Genomic DNA, 21,814 nt, shown 5'->3' with positions numbered 1-21,814 from the left:
GAGACAGACTTCTTTCTTTTCAGTTTGACAAACTTCTTAAAACAAGTTGTCAACTCACTAATACATGTACATGTAACAAATTAAATTTTTTATGTCGAAACTGTTCTTTATTTTAAGCTTTTCTCACTAGCCACATAGATCATTTTGTAGAGTGTAGTAACGCAAAGCTAGAATTTATGACAGGGCCCCTTAGAGCTAACATACGAAAACACAATATAGGAAGAAGGAAGAAGCACAAAATCTGGACATTTTACTAGAAAAGTAATGGAGAAAGCAATGAATAAAAAGTTAACAAACAAGTAAAGACTGAAGAAACATGCAATATAAGTTAATGCAGAATGGCTTTTTCTTTAGATCAAGCTTTTGGGTTAATTTTCAGACAGGCTTTTACACATAAACCAGGCAATATTGTTCTGCTTAGATTTAACTTAATCCCCCCAACAGATGATAGACAGGTTATCAAGAATCTACATTTGGTATATGAAGTGGGTGCTAACATGCTAACATTTATTTATTTATTTATTTATTTAATTAATTAATTAATTACAGAGTGTATGGTCTGACAAAATGTCTTTCAATCATTTTCATTTATGCTTGTTTATGTGTATGCCTCCAACTGTTAAACCGGGGGATGCCAGGGGATCCATGATGTTATAGACAACCATTTTCTGGAAGTCATTAGGTCTGATAATTGCTCGACATCACCATGTAATGGCCAAGCCATATGAGGTCATTTTACAGGACCAGATACACCCTGTGGTTCAACCGCTGTTCCCACATCACATTACAAGATTTGTGTAACAATAAATACCACACACAAATTATACTGTACAATAGTGGTTTTATAAAGTCCAAAATAAAAATCAAATATCCGGGTTGGCCATCGAGAGCAAAATAAATTCCAATTTACTTTATTCCTTGGAAAACTAAAATAGAAATAAAAACAGAACCGTAGTTGTTCCTCAGGTTGGCTTTTCATTAAATGCAATGTGAAAATGCTGTTACACATTTTTATACATTTGTTATGTCTTATAGTCTATCTGAATCTCTAGGGAAAAAATGAATTGGTATCCATAGTCACTGTTCTTTTTTGCAACAGGTTAACTGAACCCTTTCTCCACAACTGGGGAAGCCTCGAACCTGAGCTTTGTGGTATACCACAAATGACCAGTTAACATGAGATTCCTTATAACTGAGCAGAATCATGTATAAATAAACTGAATGATGTCTAAAATCTGTCAAACTCAGTGCCCTGAAAACAATAAAACAATAGTCACTATTGTTTGGTTCCAGTTAGCGTAATCTTGCAAGCAGCATTAAGCATTAAGTATACACTGGATTCTTCTTCCGAGATACAGTATATTTAGTGGCTGTCTTAATGTATTTTTCCACATGCAAATTTATTTACACAGCCACTAAAATCAAAGGCCCTAAATTTTCATCATCCATCTCTCCTCATGCATCTGTGCAGGAGTTACTGTCTCTCCTGCACAAGCTACATCAACTGTACATCAAACCATGTCAAGTTAAGTGGGTTTTTATTGTCATTCCTCTATATAGCTTGTATATATTGGAGCAAAATGTTGTTTCTCCGAGGCCATGGTGCAATACATTCAACACAGTACTCAAGACTACATTAAGTGGAAATACACAACCATGTGGGATGAGTGCAGGACAATAAATACACGGAACAGAACAATAAATATACAGGACAATAAATACACAGGACAATAAATACACAGACCATGGGCTGTAAACTGTTGGTAGGGTAGCAGCAATAGGTATACTGTAGCAGCAATATGTTTAGCCTTGCATAAAGTGTCTGTCATCAGAGGAACCTAGAGCAGACTGAGGACAAGGCTAATTGTTTTCTCAAGCATCTTTGTACCATCAGAATGAATCTTTTCTCCTTTTCAGTAGCAAGACACTTCGACAGCAATTGATATTAATAACATGATATGAGGAAGCTTAAAGAAAGAGTTCATGCAAATAATTGCAACATTAGTATTTTATAGTATAGTATTTAATATAACATATAAATGTATGAGAATTGTATCTTATGTAGACAAAAATATATCATTTTAATGTATTATTTTGTCATATATTACACTCATACCATAAGGATACAGTAATCTAGCCACTGTAAATTACATTCTGAATAACTTAGCAACATTCCTATGTTCATATAATATCACTGACCACTTGCTCATCCATGTAAATATTAGCCATCAAATATTAGCCATCAATATATCATGTGGCAGCAGCGCAAAACATAAAATCATGCAGATGCAGGTCAGCAGCTTCAGTTAATGCTCTCATCAAACATCAGAATGAGGAATGAATTGACTTTGACTGTGGCATGGTTTGAGACAGGCTGGTTTGTGTATTTGGGAATTGCTGCTCTCCTGGAAATTTCACACATAATAGTCTCTAGAGTTTATACTGAATGGTGTGAAAAAACAAAACAAAACAAAAGCATCCAGTGAGCAGCAGTTATGCCAACTTATGTGCGTGCAACAGCTTGTTGAACAGAAAGGACAGAGGAGAATGGCCAGACTGGTTCGAGTTGATGCTACGATTACTCGTACATATAACCACTCTTTACAATCATGGTGAGCAGAAAAGCATTCATCTTTGCTTTTCCTCCTTTCTCTCAGAGAAGGTCCTTGTTATATAGAAATCTCTGCAGCTGGTCTCAAACAGTCTTTGGTTTACGTTGGAGTTTCTCAGCTGATTTGAGGAACTGTCCTTCCTACTGACTTTACATGGTGCCACATGGTAGCTCACCATTATAGTTAACTTGTCCCCTAACATGTTAGGATAGTCCAATTTGGGCCAGATGGATCAGAGTTTGCCATTCAGGTGCATTTATTAAAGACATTAAACACAACCACAACCTGTAAAACACAATCAAACCCTGCATTTATTTTTGAGTCCAACTAAAAATTAACCAAACAAAAATTAGGGGGGAAAAAAACTTAATATGCCTACAGTATTTTAAATTAATAATTTTGTTATAACCAACTAATACTTTTCAAATACAAGTTTAACTAAGAGACTATCCAACTATCAAAACAAAACAGCATGTAAAAAATTCAAAGTATATTTGACTTCTGATTTGTTTAGAAAATTAATTTTATGAAGTTTTATGTATTTTTACAGTATGCATTGATCTTATAAATATAGTATGTTCCTGCATACATGTAGTAGCAATATGTGCTAAGTAAATAAAGGGTAGAATATATACAGTATGTTGTTATATATTATGGCCATCCACAACATGAATATTAATATACTGCAATGTATTTCATGCCCATGTAATATTACATGCTTAAAACTCCCTTTTTCCCCCTTTAGGAAACAAAATGACTCAATAACTTAAGATCACCCATTGTGTTGATGTGTGGGTTTGTATGTGCATATGTTGATGTGTATGGAAGGGAAATGGAAAGAGGTTCATCTGTCTGACCCAAATGGTGCTTGACGGCCATGTGCATGGTTTTCTGACAACCGTGACCTACACGCCATAGGAAGACAAGAGCCCACACACGTACAAGATTAGGATGTGTGTGTTGCTTCTAACACAGCTACGCTAGTCACCTTCCTCAATTTCTGTGTCAAATTTCACTGTTATGATTAATATATTTGTCCTTTGTCTTGAGTAGAACAGAATGCTTCTGGCACTAACATGGGTTTTCACATGTACACACAGATGCACACACATGCACTCACAAACACACCCACACACACCACCCAAGCATCTAAACAGAGCAGTGGGGCCACGACGGTCTTTGATGCTCAGAGGTGATAGGCTGCAAAGACCACAGCAGTAGGAGAGGAGGAAGGTCTCACATGAGTGAGCTAGCAAGTTTATTTTTGGTACTTTATACAGCCACTTTAAGTCATGAAAGTCATTCTACTGTATCAGCCGTGGGGATGGCACGTGTTTGACGTGGCTGTGTTGTCTGGACCGACAGGGCAATTTTAACGCAATGACGTCATCATGCCTACGCCAGACCTCAGCACTGGAATGTTACAGGTTGTTGACTGAGGCAGAGGATTGTGGGTAATGTGCATGGACAGGCATGAGGGTGTGAGGATTGAGCCCTTACAGCTAAACACACATCCCACCCACACACACACACACACACACTATACATCTCACCCCTCTCTCTCACATCAGGTCAATCATCGGGCCAATATGAATTAAATATATATATATATAAGTTCACTATCGCTGTTGTACGCTATCATATTCACTCTTAAATACAGCATGACCTTAGAATTACAGGATTCTATTGACCAGGAACCCTGATACAAATCTATAGTACTACAGTCACCACAGGTTAAATGATCTATAGATGACTGATGGGTGGATAAATTAAGAAAATAACAGAGATGTGGTGTGTATGGGTGTCTGAGGGAGGAGCAGAGTAACACTACATTGTGAACTACTACTCACTGTACACACCCTTACACACACACACGCTCACACAGTCTGTCTCTGTGTTATATAAAAAACAGGGATTTACAAGTTTTTACACAGAAATGACGATGATGCAGGTGCCATTTTAATCAATGGTTTGAAAATCACACCCAAATCTCACCCATGTATGAAAATACAAACTGTAGCTACGTCTGAAACGATGAATACTAATCTAACAATCTAACAATCAATGTCAGCTTGTAGCTACTGGTAGTTTTGGGAATTGGTAAGGTGTCCAGTCCTTACCTGTAATTGAATTGAATTTAATATTCTTTAAATTACATTTAGAGTGAGCTTCAGAATTATTAGCCCCCTTCAATACAATTGGTGCAAATGATTGTATAAAATCTGTAAAAAAAAACACATTTCACAAATTAAAAATCTGAAAAAAATTTCACTCAAAGAACTAAACCTACTTAGTTTTTCTCTGTTAAAACCAGTCATATTATTGTCATAAATAATATTTTCTCTCAAAAACATTTCATTTACATTTCAACCTTGAAAAAAATTTTGTCCAAAGAAGAGAAAATTTTTCTTTTTTCTAGAGGTAGAAATGCCAGCACTGTCAGCATGGTCTGTGAACTCTTACAGTTCTTCAACCTCAGCTATCACTCAAGCTCAGATTGGACTAAACTAGAGATTGGTCCATGGGACTGAGTGCATGGGACTATATTTTTGATAGTCACAAAGTTATTATTATTTTTTTTGTCCATGTCAGCCATATTTGCTAACAAATTTAATTGGTTCTCTTTCTCCAAAATATAAACTAACTATTAGACTAATTTAAATCATTGCAATCCTGAACAGGAAGTTACTCAGGATGAATAAAGGAGCGATTATCTTTTTTTTCTGAATGATGTATGTATTCATATTCAGTTACAATATGCACTATTGCTTACAAACCCACCAGTGCTTTTCAGGGAAAAAAAAAATGCACTAAATCTAAAAAATTCTGTTAGGTTTTAATAAAACTATACTCTGTTCCCATGTGTTTAGGGACAAAGTACACTATAGGTTCTTCTGTGCTTCTTGATTTAGTTCCAGATTTAGTCACCCCTTTGCTGTTATTATAACCTCTACTCTTCTGGGAAGGCCTTCCAGTAGATTTTGGAGTGTAGTTGGGATTTGCCCATTCAGCTACAAGAGCATTAGTGAGGTTGGGCAATCTTGGGCATTCCTGTTCATCCCAAAGGTGTTCAGTTGGGTTGAGGTCAGGGCTCTGTGCAGGACACTTGATTTCTTCCACACCACCTTTAACACACCATGTCTTCATGGAGCTCGATTTGTGCACAGGAACATTGTCATGCTAGAACATTTTTGGGCCACTTAGTTCCAGTGAAGGGAAATTGTCATGTCACAGTATATCAAGGCATCCTACACAACTGTTTGCTTCTAAGTTTGTGACAACATTTTGGAGAAGGTCCACATATGATTGCGATGGTCAGGTGTTCACATACTTTTGGATATATATATATATTACAATTCAAGGCTTTTGTAATATGTATTTCAGTAATGGACATGTTTATTATGTACAATTGATGTGTGTTTAATGTTATGTAGATTATGGGTGTACCTGCCTGTTCTGAGGTTTTTACAAAAACACAAAAACAAACCTGTATTTTAAAATGGCCACTGGGATTCCTAAATTTCCAGAATGGAAGGTTTAAGTGTCCATGGTGTTTGTTTTTTACTGGTGATGTGTGAAGCAGCCAGTCTGCCCTCCGCAGCAGGATAGGCTATGTCAGTATAGCAAAACCATGGGGGGCACTGACCAGACCACACACACACACACACACACACACAAAGCATGCAGATGTCTGAGTGATTTGAGATAAGATGACTTGTTTTATATAAATGACTTTATATAAATGTTCCAGTGACATTAAGAAAAATGGCCTACTTGCATAAAAGTTGCATGAGCATGTGCACATGTAGTTAGAGGGTTAAAGATTGGAGGTATAAGATAATGTGAGGTCTACAGTCTAATGGAGGTCACTGACTGTCCCAGGACAGGTTCCCATGGTGATGGACGGTTGGCAGATTGTGTGCTGAGTATGTTCCCAGGCCGCTGTATAGGAGAGGAGAGCTGCAGCTGTGGGAAAATGGGCCTGTGCAGAACTTTACAACCACTATTGAGCATGCAGTCCTTGAACACCCGCACCCCCGGCAACCAAACTAACCCCAGCCAGTTTGACATAACCAACCATAAACTGTTCAAATGTTTACGTATGGACATCAGCCACCTACTTTAGCAGTACACATGGGTGCACTGCATTATAAAATGGATTAATCTGATGTACAGCTGCTAAACAAGGCTGTAGACTGTACTCTATAAGATCCACTCTTAGAAAATTGGCCTGTGAGAAAATTCTATATTTAATATTTAAAAGTTCTATGTAGAACCCTACACCAGAGTATTTCCCAATCAGGGAAAGGGTTATACATACAGTAGAATTATTTAGAAGCTAAGAACCTTTAATATCCAAGTTACCCTTAAAGAACTCTTTTTATGAAAGGAATAAAACACAATGTACAGTTATAGCAGAGTTACTGTTACCACCCCAAAACTGATTATCTTCCTATAACAGCATGTCCCAAAGTGTTCTATTCCTCTTATTTGCCAACAGTTACAATTTATTAATGTATGACACATAACTTTTTAAGCATTTAAAGTTACATTTAATGTTGTGGAACTTCCACAACTCAAGCTCCTGATATTGCTTACATTATGACCAATCAGATTCAAGAATTCAACAGCACTGTGGTATAAAAAAGTGTATGTTCTTATCTGGAATGTATATTATTTTCTTATGTTCATGTTTTTACTACCATTAAACTGCTGAAAGCTAGAGAACACTTCTACTCCTAATAATAAAGTGCATTGACTATTTTTCTAGACCCCAGGTGTTTTCATTTTTCCTTCTCACAAAATCAAACGGATAATGGACATTTGGAAAATGTAGACTTTTGGCCCTTTCTCATTCCTTCCTTAACTTTCTCTCCTTCTTGCCCAACCCTCCGTTTCTCTACCTTATGGTCAAACAAAGAAACAGATGCTGAGGCAAGTGTGTTTGGTAGGTAAACGCACTCATGGCTAATTGAGTTTGGTGTGTGCAAGTGTGTGAGAATGTGCATGTGCGCAAGGCAGTGTGGGAAGTGTGTGTGCATTACTGGGGGAAGGTCCTTTCTCCTGCTGGATAGCATCCCTGCGCTGTAAAAGCATTTTGGCTGCCATTTTTTTATTTATTCATGAGATCCAATTATAGAAGTTTTGTTTGTGCCAATGTATAATCAATATTGCACTGGAGTTCAATAACTTTCTTTGTACTCATAACTGTTCTCGAGGAGAGTTCCGTCTACTGGGATGGACATTAATATCTAGGGTGAGTGTGTGTCTTGGATACAAATGATTGGTTGAGTAAATGAATAAATTTAGAGAAATGGGCAGCTGAAAATCTGGAAAGCTGGAAAGGCACATTCTTTCAGAAGGCCCTCCACCCTGTCTCTGTCTGTCACTGTCTCTGCCTGTTCATTCATATAAGACTGGCATGTATCGAAGCAGAATCTTCCACCTACTCAGCACTTCACAGTAAACACTAATCTTCTCCCTCAAACTGTGCGTTAAATGAAAGCTAACGTCACAAATTTGTGGCTAATGCCTTGTTCCTGTTCAAAAATATATGGAAATCTCCACTCATCTGACTCATTCCCTAGGTTACACAATGCTGTGGTCTGACTTAGCAGCAGGGGGTTCTAGCTTTAACTGTTGACCTGTCTGAAGAGTTGCAGGTCACACACATTTTATCTGCACCACGACTAAGGTTCTTTCTAACTGACAATAAGAACATAAAATGCTGATAACCCACTGATCACTTTGAATGGAGGTCAAAAGGAAGAGGCATTTGCTACAGAATTGGCAGGACTGTTAACAGTGCTTTGTTTAATCCACCTAACCACATGGGTTTATCTATTTGGTTTTATTAAACCTACAACCAGCTGAGCACAGAAACCATTACAGTTTTAGTTTTGTTATGGTATGCAAAGGTTACGTTTCTCAGAGGGTTGATATTACAATTTAAACCATAAAATCTTAATGGTTTACCAGGTAACCTGATTCTAAATGTTTGTTTAATGTAGATGTATTCAAAGGTCCAACAAAAATCTGGTGGTCAATGGTTGTGGTAATTGTCTGTGGTTTAATGGTGACTCCTTGGATCTAATTGGCTTCTGCTGTCAGGATGCCTGCAAGAAAAGAAGAAAGCACTGATATCTTCCAATCATGGTTATGTAGTTAGCACTGGCAAATATGCCATAAAGTACAATTTTATAGTAAGTTATTACACACTAAATGCAGTCTGAATCTTAATCTGAATCAAGAATGAATGGATTCTTCATTCAGACCATTAAAACTATGCCAAAAAAAAAGTTTAATTCAAGCAATCAGTCCAAGTCTCGTTAGCAAGTGAGACAATATTTCGATTTTTTTCCCCAGGAGGATGATTTTCAGTGTGAGGAACACTCCAACCTCACACACTTGTGTTCATTAAGGGGAAAAAGGCCAATCCAAGATCCATCAAGCTCAATGTCTGATTGTCATGACATCATTGTGAGAAGTAATGAGGGTGATGCTGCCCACACAGGGATTTTGGAAAGACAAACAAACCACAGTGTTTAGAATTTAGACTGAATAAGACAAGACTGTGACATCGCCATGCTGACAATCTCTCTCCACCTCCACCCCCTACTCTCTTGCTCTCTTTCTCCTCCCCTCCTGTCCTGACAGGAGATATAAGGTGAGTGTGTGTGTAGGGTGCTGCTTGTTTAAGTCCAGTCATCCATCCATTCAGCTGGTGAGGGGTGTGTATGGGAATTTGTGTGCAGGATTGCCCAGATCCCCGAGATTATCCCATATACAACTGAAAAGGAAAGGTGAAGGTAAGCTATATTCTCTTTCTCACTTTCTCTTCTCACAAATGTATATACATTTATTCAGTGTCTTTTTCCTAAATAATTCTTTTCTAATTAGTAGCTCTTTAGTTGTTATGATAATCAAATTTGGGTGCTTTACAAACTATTTAATTGCTTAATTCATTTTGTGGCTGATAAATCAAGATTGCAAATCTTGTTAGTACAATGGAGGTTATTATAAATGCACTGATACACTGGATTAATGTTATTAATTCATCTCTAGATGAATGACTTGTCATTAAAAGACCGTACACTAAACATCTATTGGTAACATTTGTAGGTATGGTCCACAGCAAAATTAACTCTTTTTAAAGCTTTATTGTGTTCATTTGTGCCCAGGATATTCAACGCTAATAATTGTGTTGTATGCGGTGTCTTATTAAATGCTCAATTTAATGTTTAACAATTGATTTGATATTTAATGTTCATGTTTTATATTGTGAGTAGAGTCTATCACTGTAAATTATAAAAGGTAGCTGTGAGATAGTAAGGAAAATAGTGTAATTAATGAGATAGACACGTTAATGATGAAAGGATGTATTGCTTTAGCACTGACATGACAGTCCACAGTACCAATCTATCTAAGACACACCAAGCTGTCTAAGAGGTGCATAATAATGTGCACTGGCTACAGTTCAGTGCTAAAGCATGTGGATCTTATACCATCTATCAAGCAGCATCATTTGCAATACATTCAGTCATCAGACTCTCTCTTTTATGAATTCAACATATGTGACTCCATAAAGAAAGTTAATAATAAGCCCATTTGGATCATACAAATAGTCTCCGGAAGTGTCTCAATATTCAGTTCCAGGGCACTCCGACTAGAGACTGAGCATGGCAGTATGCTAGTGCTCCTCCACTAGCACATAAAGATGACTGTTTTAAATGGGTAACGCCAAACACATGTGTGTTTAGAATCTAGACAAGAGGAGATGGTTAGCAAATATCCATTAGATTGAGAGAGATATGATATTTATTCTCCAAGACTAGAACACCCTCCATTTGCTTGAGCTGAAATTCCCATAGTAGGAGTACTGATTTAATATTAATTTTTCTTCATGTATACATTTGATCACAGATCATCACTCTTAAAAGATCGGAGATCAACTAGCTGTTGGTTATAATACATCCTGGAATAGATTGCAGCCACCACACTGATATATTTTTTTAACATCTAACATACATATTACGGTTCATAATGTATACATGTATACAATTCATACACACCTAAATGGAAAATTCATGGCAGAGATGTGGTTCGGATTCAGCTTTTGATTTTTCAGTGCAATATCACAATATCAGAGTCTTATATAGCACATATAATACATCCATACATTGCCCAATGTGCAGTGCCTGTTTAAATCAATTTTAAAAATCCACCACTTGAAAAAAAAAGAAAAGAAACGAAATAAACATGCACAAACTGTACAATATACAAACACAGTTCAAACACATTAAACATTTAAAGGTTATGCTTTAGGACCTACAGTAGACAACACATGCATACACATGCATAGGCTACCAGGCTCCTTCTGGGATTCTCACTCTTATTATCAGTGTGCTGTGAAAATGCTGTAAGCTGAGTAAGCGGATGAGCAGACAGAATGAGAGCTCTGTTGCAGGTACTGGATACTGAACAGGCCTGATTGGTACTCTGAAATATAGTACTCATTTCATGTCATTCTTCTCTCATCTGAATCCAAAGATCAAAATCATGCATCAGAAAAATCAAGTAATTAAATCAGCTTAATTTTATGTGGTTATTTTAACATCATCTAAATTTTATGTGGTTATTTATTAGATAATTATTTATCAATCCTTGATTCATACCCACCAACAGGTAATGATGCTAGTCCTGGTTTAATTAGGCCACAATTAGATTGCTCCACTTGAATCAAAACTGAAGGATTGCTCTTTGCCTGTTTTGTTTCCATTTGCTTTTTAGGAACACTAACCCTAGTGTACTTAGCTCATTAGATAGAATATTTGAACAATTTTAGTTTATTGGCTAGGAAGCTAGGAACATAGATGCATGATAAGACCTAATCAAACAGTGAAATTGATGTATGCCACTGGCAGAAAAAAAAACAGAGCTTCCAGTGTGATGGCATGTTCCACAGAGTTATTAGCAAATACAATAACAGAATTAAACAAACTTTCAGCCTTTCACATCTGTTAATGGTATAAATCCCAGACTATTGAGAATGCAGTGGCGGAATATTTGTTCCAAGCATTGATTAAGTCCATCTTTGAGCTATTTCCATTTCTCTCTCTTTCTCTCCCTCTCTCCTTTTTTCCCTTCTCCACTCTCTTGACATGTTTGTCCTGTAGTCACAAAATGCCATGCCTCTCACTGATGATTTAGATGCCTCTTTGTTAGTCTACTGATCTGTGTAGACAAAAAGAGGGAGTGAGAGTAGAAATGGAATGCAAGGAAATGGACAGCATGACTGAAACTAAGAAAAGAATAGAGAAATGATGATAGCTCTGTAAATATTGGGTTTTTAGGGGCCAGCTGTATCCTAGTAAGCCTATTGTGTGGGTGTGTGTTTTCTCTTAGCCTGCTCTATTTTTGCCATGAGGTGTTAATTTTACAAGCTTTGTTTATTGGCTGATGTGCTGTGTGAGATTCCAACAGACGGGGTGAACAAAAGGTAGATGAGAGCTCCCTCTCTCCTGGGGGCAGAGGCCATGTTTAAGAAGGCCTTCAGTATGAGGGCCATACTGACACACAATCCATTGTCCAAGCAATTGTGTGCAGAATATTTGACTGGGAACCACACACTGGCACGAATACCAGGATCAGAAAACTTGTATTCCATTAATTATGACATAAAGCATTAGATACTAAAATACTATGACTAGTTTTTATTACTTTGTTGCAATTTATAGCATACCCTGAATGTTGAGGAATTAAAACAGCTGTATTGCATTGTGATAAGTAAGGAATAAAACATGACAGGGCGTGCCTTTTTTTGGAAAATAATCAACAATGGGTTGAGTGATGTGAGGGCATTTACTACCCCGAAGGTGATTATTTTCCAATAACAGCATGTCCCAAAGTTTTTTATTCTTCTTATATCAAAGCAATCTGCCAATAATTATAATTATTTATTTATTGTATACAGTAGTTATTAATTATAGTATTTATTAAGGAATATAAACAGGCATTCCCTTACTTTTATTTGTATAGCTCCTTTTAAAATGGCCATTGTCACCAAGCAGCTTTACAGAAACATATCAATTCAGGATATAAATTTTAAACTTTTAAAAAGGAAAGAAAATTTATAAATGTATAAAAATGTATAAATTTATCCCTAATGAGCAAGCCAGAGGTGATGGTGGCAAGGAAAAACTTCCTGAGATGATATGAGGAAGAAACCTTGAGAGGAATCAGACTCAAAAGGGAACCCTGGGTGACAATAAAGTCATTAAGACAAAAAACGCAGGTTGTTAACAGGAAACACCAAAGACCTGCAACCTGAAGAATTTCCTATCCTGGGAAACTTAAGGTTACAGCTTTACCTATGACTATTACACTGACACTGGAGACTCCTTCCAAAAATGCTAAATAAACTCACAGAATGCTTCACTATATCAATGATTACAAACATTCTTTAATGTAATATAACTCTTTCTAATAGTGAATATTCAGCTAACTTCACTATACTACTCAAGTTATATGGAAAAATACAAAGGTTTATAAAAACCTCACTCATATGAGATCAACTGAAATCAACCAAATCGTTCATTTGAATTCGTGCAAATTTCCCAAGTGATCAGGCTGGGTTTGTCACAGTGTTGGTCAGGTATGTGTTGCTATACAGTGGCAGATTTCTCTTAAAATATCTTTTGTTGTCACTGTAATTAAATTATATTAATAACATAATATACTCTTTTATGTTTTGAGTATGTTATTATGGGCTTGTCCATTTATACACCTTCTCTGTAGTGCTGTGAGGGTTTGACTGAACATCTCGCTTTCAGATTTGCAGATTTGGGTGTGTCCATATGTGTTTAAGAGTGGCATGTGTGTTTAAGTCAGAGAGAGAGAGAGAGAGAGAGAGAGAGAGAAAGAATCTTTTCTGTCTTTGTTGTGGTTAAATGTATGGGTCAGATTTTCTCTGTAATTGCCCATCAACAGCATTCCCAAACACTGCCATATTGCCAAGATAGATTTTAAACATGCCCAGTCCACAGGAACATGCTCTGACAAAAGTGGAGCATCTGATTAAATCTAAAGTAATTGTCTGCTACTGAATAGCTTGCATTCCATTATGTTATTGATTTATTTTCTTTTTTTGTTTTAGAGTGAAAAGGGTGTTATTCATGGATGTTGTATTATCTTGGTCACTGATTTTTAATCTAATCTCATTACACATACATTAATTAACAGCACATCCCAGTAGAACCAACTCAGACAATATCACAAACGTGGAAATGCAAGACAGTGTGAGAATTTAGAGCAGATGGTTCAGATATGTTTAATGGTGTGTGTTGTTCACAGAAGGACATGACTGTTGTTCATAATCTATGCACTAGGCTTATCTCATCATTACATACAATATATATTCCAATATATATTCTTTCACATGGGGGATGTATCTCTATAGCTCATAGTATTCATGAAATTTATCAAAAAGCAGGCTTCTTTCAAGAAATATTCAGTGTTTCTCACATTCTAGCAACCTTTACATGCACTGGAAGTGACTGTAAGTCTTATGCCTAGCAATAGGTGGGAAATAACCAAGTACAATTGCTTTGCTTCTGTACTTTAATACATTTTCAAGTATCTGCACTTGTGTTTCTATCACTTAAGACTTTTTATTCACTACATATACTTTCCAAGACAGATGAATTATTCTATAATCAATAATTTTCATAGTCTTGATTATTATGACAAGTGTAGTTTCTGTGTGGCATCAAGAACATGGGAGCAAATTATGCATTTGTTGTTCAATTTGATGTATATATTCACATTTTGCATTCCATAACCTATTTGTGTACACACATGGAAGGGAAGTGTCTTACGCCAAAAAAAATATCTTTTTGACATTTAAGTAATATCTGTGAAATCTAAAGAATAATCAAAAAAGGAACAGGTAAAGGATGTAATACCTATAGCCTATTGGTTACCTATTAGCATACTTGTATCATCAGGTTTTTTTATTATGCTAGCTAACATTTGAGAGAATCAGGATATATTTAGCCTTCTTTGATGGAAGGTGCCCTAATAATCTTAAATGTAATCTTTATGCTTAAAGTGTTTTTTTCTCCAAAAAGCAAAAATATCTGGTAAAGACTTCTACACTAAAGTGACATCAAGTGTTCACAGAGATGGGCATTCATTAAAATCCAGCAAACATTTATGGAGCTCACACACAGCCCTGTCATCTCAGGGATTTGAGGGATGGAATACTTCTATGTGCCTTCACATAAACACATTTCAGAAAATATTTGCATGGAAACACATTACATATTTGCTACTGGATAACTATATACATTAAATAAGAACAAAACTGTTTTATTCAAGGGATATCTAAACTACTTCAGCTGTGATTATAGTTCTCATGACCTAACTAACTAGCTAACAGACTTGCTAGAATAAACTCATAGGCACGCTAAATCTTTGTAGATGTTGTAGAACTTTTTTTTCATAGACTTCATAGTTGGCTTAAACAAAATTATTCTGAATCCATTGTCCATCAGTTTCTGTTTACACTAACAAGGTAGCTGACAAATTCTAAAATGTCTAAACATGTTTGTAAGGCTACCTGCAGACTGCACTCAAACACACAATCTAGTGACTGAACCAAAACTATCTCTGTTTTAGCATCTAAATGCTGGTAAGGTGGATTTACGTTATGTTTTCCTGAATGTTGTTCTTGACATGTGCTGACTATCCCCAAGTAAAACCCACACCTGGGGCTGTTTCTGAACCTTTGGGGTCCTAAGTGACATCCAACTTCAAGCCCTCACATTCACCACCCCAATCATAACTCTCAACCACAGGCTCACCATACCTTATCTCTGAAAGATATAATTATAAAATATACACGTTCATAAATGTATTATTCGAAAAAAAAATCTCCTGCAAGTTTACAGTGCCCCCTGGTGGTTTGCAGGCTTTAAGCTCCTTCTAGGTAAAAAAAAAACAAAACAAAACAACAAAAAAAAAACAGCTTTGCCCACATCTACAGTGTGACAGGTTGTAAAAATAAGGAAACTGGGACAGACTGCATTATAACTCTTCTCTCAGTTCATTTCAAAACTTTTTTTTGTTTTGTTTTGTTTTTTAACAGTCACACATGGAGTAAAGACAAATCTGTGAAACTTTAGAAAAATAACTCTTCATTTGGATTGAGCTTGGATCGAGAAACTAGCCTTGGAATAAATTCAGCAAATTAATAGCCCTGAACTTCAGCCCTGAATATACTTTTAAAACTCCATGAGTACACACATTTGCAACTGTACAAATCACATATTCCAAGAACTGTACCGTGACTACAGACTGTACTACTTCATCTTAAAGAACCAAAGACTGGGAGTCCCCATGGCATGTCTGTGTGAAAATCACCAACTGCCTGAGAAAGGTCAAAGTTCCATGCTGTTACTCCGAAATTCTAATTCACTGATACTTTTTGAGCCTCCAACAGACCTACATGAAAGTAATCTTATAAGAAACCTAGTACAACCTAGTACAAAGCTAAAGCTCATGGCAAGAAACCTGTCGAAAAGTATGTATATTTGCAACATTATGGATAAAACTGAGTGAACAAAATCCAAATAGTTCAATACATAAATAAAATAAAAGAATACTTCAACAGAACAATGAGGAGGAGAGGAGAGGAGAGATCTGTAGCTGGTGTTGTATTCTGGACAGATTGGAGAATAGTTCTGTTTTTTAGTAATGGCAAACATCATTTGTTAGTGATTTTCTTAAAGCTCTTGTCCATTATACTACAAATTAAAGCATCTGCTGCTCACAAACCAGCAGGAAATGCATACGCACTCACAAACTTTTCTACCATACTGATTCTGTCACATGGCACATTCTGCTCCCAGTTTCTCCCTAATTGCCAACTTCGATATTCTTTTAAAATGCTTATAATATTGGTAATATTAACCTCAATTGTACAATGATGTTATGATATTTGTGCATATTACTTGTTGTACCTGATCTTCATGGTACTACAATGTGGTGGTGACATTTAACTGTACAGTACTTCCGTTTCATTGTAATGAGTTTGTTAAATGTCAGATTTAAACACACATTCATGTGACCGCGCACACACACACACACACACACACACACCTTTTTAACTGGTCGGAGCCAAAACTGGCCTACTTTTCTTTTTCTGGCTTCTCATAAATGCAGAGACACACACAAAACCTAAAAGTGCAATTCAGAGAGTGCTGCATATTTCACAGTCTTGTTCCATTTCTCACAGAGGCAAGGATGAGAGGAAATGAGGAAATAACACACAACTGGGACAGGGTTTATCACCACATACAAATACCCCAGAATGCCCTCCAAATAATTCCTATACAAAGTTGACTTTGAAATGAAAGCTTTGGCTGAAGAGAAAGGCAACATTCCATGTTCATCAGCTCATGCACTCAGTGTCTTGAAAAATAGAGGATAAGCCTGTGTGTCTTTCTGTACAGATGTAGTTTTATCAACTGCATTAAAATTTTATGCGTGGGGGACGATACATCAGCAACAGAAAACTGTTTGTCCTATTGTCAGGGCCGGGAATCTAAGAGAGCAAAATAGGCCATTTTCTCTGTAAATCCAAGCAACATGTGCCAATCGTGTATCTTTGAACTGTTTAGTGGAAGAGGGCATTTAGTGCTTTTCTAGAGTGTGTTCAGCTGTCCTTTGACAGCATGAGCAGCATTTTGGGAAGATGTAGTTGCCACTAGGAATTTTTTTTTAAATTTTAAAAAAAAAAATAAATAAATAAATAAATAAATGATTCAATACACCTGATTTTGATGTTTTGGGTATGTAGTAATAATGTTAATAATGTTAATAATGTTTGTGGGAAGGGTTAAGGCCTCAATGGTCTGTCTACAAGGGTTTAACGAGGTCTAATATTATTAATATAATATCTATTATATAACTAATATTTAATCTAATATAACATAGAGTGAGTAGCATAAATATTCACTCTCCTTGAACTTTTCCACATTTTTTAGTGTTATAACTTGGAACTGAAATGGATGAGATTGAGAATGTTGAGATCTACACAACCTACACAAAATAGCCCATAATACTGAAGTAAGGGAAAAAATTAATATAGTTTGCAAAATTACTTACAGCTAAAAACCAGAAAGTTATTATATGTATATATATATATATATATATATATATATATATATATATATATATATATATATATATATATATATATATATAGTATACTTATACTATAAGTATTCAATTCCTGTTGCTTTGAAACACTTAAATTAGTTCTGGTACAACCAATTACGATTAGAAGTCACATAAGTATGTGGTTAAACAAATGACAATTAATGGTAAGTGATTATGCTCATGACTGACTAAATAATTGATTGATTGATTGATTGATTGATTGATTTCCACTTTGACCAGAAAATAGGTTCACTGATCATTAAGAATTTTCAATTTATTTCAATTTATTTTCAATTTTTCATGGTTTTTGTATGCAATTGATTGACTGATTGATTCATTGATTGACTGACTGACTGATTGATTAATTGATTGATTGATTGATTGATTGATTTCCACAGGCCATGGCTGTGGCTCCTTTCCTGGTGATTTTAGTACAAGTGGTATTATTACCATCTGTTTTTGGAGGAGCATATTATGGGCACAAACCACATCATCAACAGCACCAGCCTGTACCTCTTATACCTCACAAAGGTATAGGAAAAGAGATGCCTCATATGCAGTATCCACATTACAGGAAAGAAATGCCACAATTACCCATGCATATGAACAAAGGCAAGGACAAAAAAGGTGAACACTTTGTCATCCCCATATCACTATATATGTATGATATCTCACTGTGTCACTATATCATATGCCATTTGGGTTTTAGACAAATATTGTCATGTTTTCCTGCATACAGGTGAGACCATCCCTAGAGGTGAGCAGGGTATTCCAGGTGAAGTTGGACCACAAGGACCACCAGGACCACAAGGACCACCAGGGCCTCCTGGTCCTCAGGGAAATGGTATGCCAGGTCCTCCAGGAAATCCAGGTTCTCCTGGCCCTCCAGGGTTGCCTGGTGTTGGTAAACCAGGAATGCCAGGCATGCCAGGGAGGCCTGGTGATAAGGGACCAACAGGAGAACAAGGTGAACAGGGACCTATTGGAGCAGAGGGGCTACCGGGCATGACAGGACCACCTGGACCCCCTGGACCCCCGGGCTTGCCAGGAATTGGGAAGCCAGGTGGCCAAGGACTACCAGGAATGACAGGACCCAAAGGAGAACCAGGGCACAAAGGTCTACCTGGTCTTCCAGGGCTGCCTGGGCCTAAAGGGGATAAGGGAATCGGACATCCTGGGCCACAAGGTCCAAAAGGCCCACCTGGGCCCCCAGGACTACCTGGGCATAAAGGATTGCCAGGGGTGGGTAAGCCTGGACCGCCTGGTTTGCCAGGAGCACCAGGGAAACAAGGACAACCTGGACCAGCTGGACCAGCTGGTCCAGGAGGTCCACCAGGTTTGGAGGGCAAACAAGGACCACAAGGACTGCCTGGCATTGGGAAACCAGGTGAGGGAGGATTGCCAGGACAGCCAGGTGTCCCAGGCCATAAGGGACTACCAGGACCGCCAGGTTTGCCAGGGAAGCCTGGATTACCAGGATTTGGAAAACCAGGATACCCTGGGCCAAAGGGTGACAAAGGAATGGGGGGACCACCCGGTCCTTCAGGACCAAAAGGTGACAAAGGAAGCGAAGGCCCTCCTGGTCTGGTAGGACCCTCAGGACCCAGTGGTCCTCCTGGTCCTCCAGGACCAGTAGGACTGCCCGGCGGTATTGGTGCACCAGGACCTAAAGGAGAGGGAGGTGAAAGTGGAGCAAAGGGGGAACCAGGGCCTGTAGGAGAACCAGGACCTCCAGGAATTGCAGGCCAACCAGGTCAAGCTGGTGAGGATGGTGAGCCTGGGCCACGGGGACCACCAGGACCTATCGGTCCCAAAGGAGATGGAGGAGAGAAGGGTCTACCTGGGTCACCTGGCCCTCCTGGTGTGCCTGGTCTTAAAGGAGAAGGGGGTGCACCTGGTCCCGAAGGGCCTCAGGGTCCTAAAGGTATTCCAGGGCTTGCAGGACCAGGGGGACCAATTGGACCACCTGGAGCCCCAGGGCCTAAGGGAGAAGCTGGGCCTCCTGGCCAGGCTGGGCCTCCAGGTGAGGGAAGCGCTGGGTCTACAGGCCCTCTTGGTCCTCCTGGGCCTCCTGGCCCAAGTGGTTCCCCAGGCCAGCCAGGTCTACCAGGTCCTCCTGGTCCTCCAGGACCTCCTGGATCACCTGCCCTAAACCCTGACCTCATGGGTGTTCTACCTGAGATGGGGCCAGCCCTGGATGGAGTGAAGGCTAGTGGGTATATGAAAGGAAAGTATGGAGGTGGAGCTGATATAATGGGTTCTAGTGGTTTAGAGATGCCTGCTTTTACTGCACAACTGACTACACCATACCCTCCAGTTGGCACACCAGTGATATTCGACAAGCTATTGTATAATGGCCGACAGAACTACAACCCACAGACAGGTGTGTTCACCTGTGACCTTCCTGGTATCTACTACTTCTCATACCATGTGCATTGCAAGGGTTCCAATGTATGGGTGGGTCTGTACCGAAATGGAGAACCTGTGATGTATACATATGATGAGTACAAGAAGGGTGTTTTGGACCAGGCATCTGGCAGTGCTGTGGTTCCGTTACAGCCAGGAGATACTGTTCACATCCAGTTACCATCTGACCAGGCATCTGGACTCTATGCAGGGCAATACGTCCACTCTTCTTTCTCTGGTTTCCTACTCTACCCCATGTAGATCAATAAAGAAGATGGAAGCATGAGAGAGAAGCAATCAAAAGAAAAGGAAGAGGCACGAAATTAAAAACGTACATGGTTTAAACATCAAAGTTACAGGAAAGGACCTCATGAACTGTTCCTGTGATGTCTTGCCAATGATCATGCATATGTCTAGTATTGTGTATATGCAGACACTATACTACCTGTACAAAGACTGTAGCAACAATTAATTGCATTCAGTTCAAATATTTTAATTGGAGGTTTCTAGAAGGAGTCAAGCTAATGTGGTGCTAATATACGTGGATTTGTGTACTGAGCGTTAGAGTGTACACATGAGAGTATTTCCTATTTTATGACAATGTGCTATATATAGGATGACCAAAGTGGCAGCTGCCCAAAGATGACAAGACAGACCTATTTTAAAAAATATTAAAATTATAAATTAATTGTTCTGACATATTTAAATATTTACTGAAATGTACTGTATAGTGAACATATTCTAAAGAAGTACCATTTTTGTAATGATGCCTTCCCTCTATATTTTTATCTAAATGTAATGTTTTTGCACAAACATAATCTATTCACAACTGTTCTAATTGAATAACTAGAATAACTATAATGAGAGCAAATGTGCATGTGTATGCTGTGTGCACATGTATTTTTGTGCATACATTGTCATAACCTGCTTGTAAAATTAAGTAAATTGGAATAATCTGACAGACTGTTGAGAGATATCTCATCACATTGCTCACTCATTTTGAAAACCACTGAATAAATACTATTAAATTTTAAAGTTACATTTGGAAATTTAAGCCCTTATTCAAATCTCACATATTTAACATGCCCATACATTCCAGTGGACATCACTTTAAAACAGCCTAATAAAACATATTCCATCCATATATCTTAATATTTTTCTCCTTTGCATCAATTTTCTTGCAATAAATGTTCCCTTAGGAAAAACTTTTTCATATATGCTTGCTAATTAGTGATTGATTAAAAGTTAAAAAGGGCTTGGAGAAAAAACTTTGTCCCTTTACATAAATGGTAAAAAAAAAAAGATGAGTACTCCAACAAGAAGCCAAGTCTGAGTTGTTTTTAAATAATAATTAAATAATTTGGTCTTTTTTAATAAATAAAGGATTTATATCCATTACAAAGTGTGTTTTCATTGAAGAGCTGCACTTGCACACATGCACAAGCATATAGAACATAAATTACGAGAAAATTATAAACACATGAAAAGCATATTTTGGTTATTTTACAGCCAAATTAGTCATGTCCAACAACTAGAAAATAGACAAAAAATCTATTCATGACATGACATTTTAG

The 21,814-nt window shown here is 37.6% G+C and overlaps 1 protein-coding gene across 1 annotated transcript; it reads left to right on the top strand.

The window, feature by feature from the left end:
• The first annotated feature begins 9,270 nt into the window (after positions 1 to 9,270).
• Positions 9,271 to 21,642, top strand: col8a1a (collagen, type VIII, alpha 1a). Its single transcript, XM_026913234.3, has 3 exons — positions 9,271 to 9,421; positions 18,233 to 18,461; positions 18,574 to 21,642. Exons 2-3 carry the CDS (start codon positions 18,236 to 18,238, stop codon positions 20,499 to 20,501), a joined length of 2,154 nt encoding a protein of 717 aa, XP_026769035.2. The 5' UTR covers positions 9,271 to 9,421; positions 18,233 to 18,235; the 3' UTR covers positions 20,502 to 21,642.
• The last annotated feature ends 172 nt before the right edge of the window (positions 21,643 to 21,814 follow it).

The sequence above is a fragment of the Pangasianodon hypophthalmus genome, chromosome 5, assembly GCF_027358585.1.
Source record: "Pangasianodon hypophthalmus isolate fPanHyp1 chromosome 5, fPanHyp1.pri, whole genome shotgun sequence".
Classification (NCBI taxonomy): domain Eukaryota; kingdom Metazoa; phylum Chordata; class Actinopteri; order Siluriformes; family Pangasiidae; genus Pangasianodon; species Pangasianodon hypophthalmus.
Note: the sequence above shows the minus strand (reverse complement) of the source record. Positions and strands in the feature narration are given on the sequence as shown.

Bases quoted from the DNA above. Each gene is read 5' to 3' on its own strand.
- col8a1a (XM_026913234.3), top strand. From the start codon at position 18,236: ATGGCTGTGGCTCCTTTCCTGGTGATTTTAGTACAAGTGGTATTATTA. The intron at 18,462-18,573 runs GTGAACACTTTG...TCCTGCATACAG, and splicing joins CAAAGGCAAGGACAAAAAAG to GTGAGACCATCCCTAGAGGT.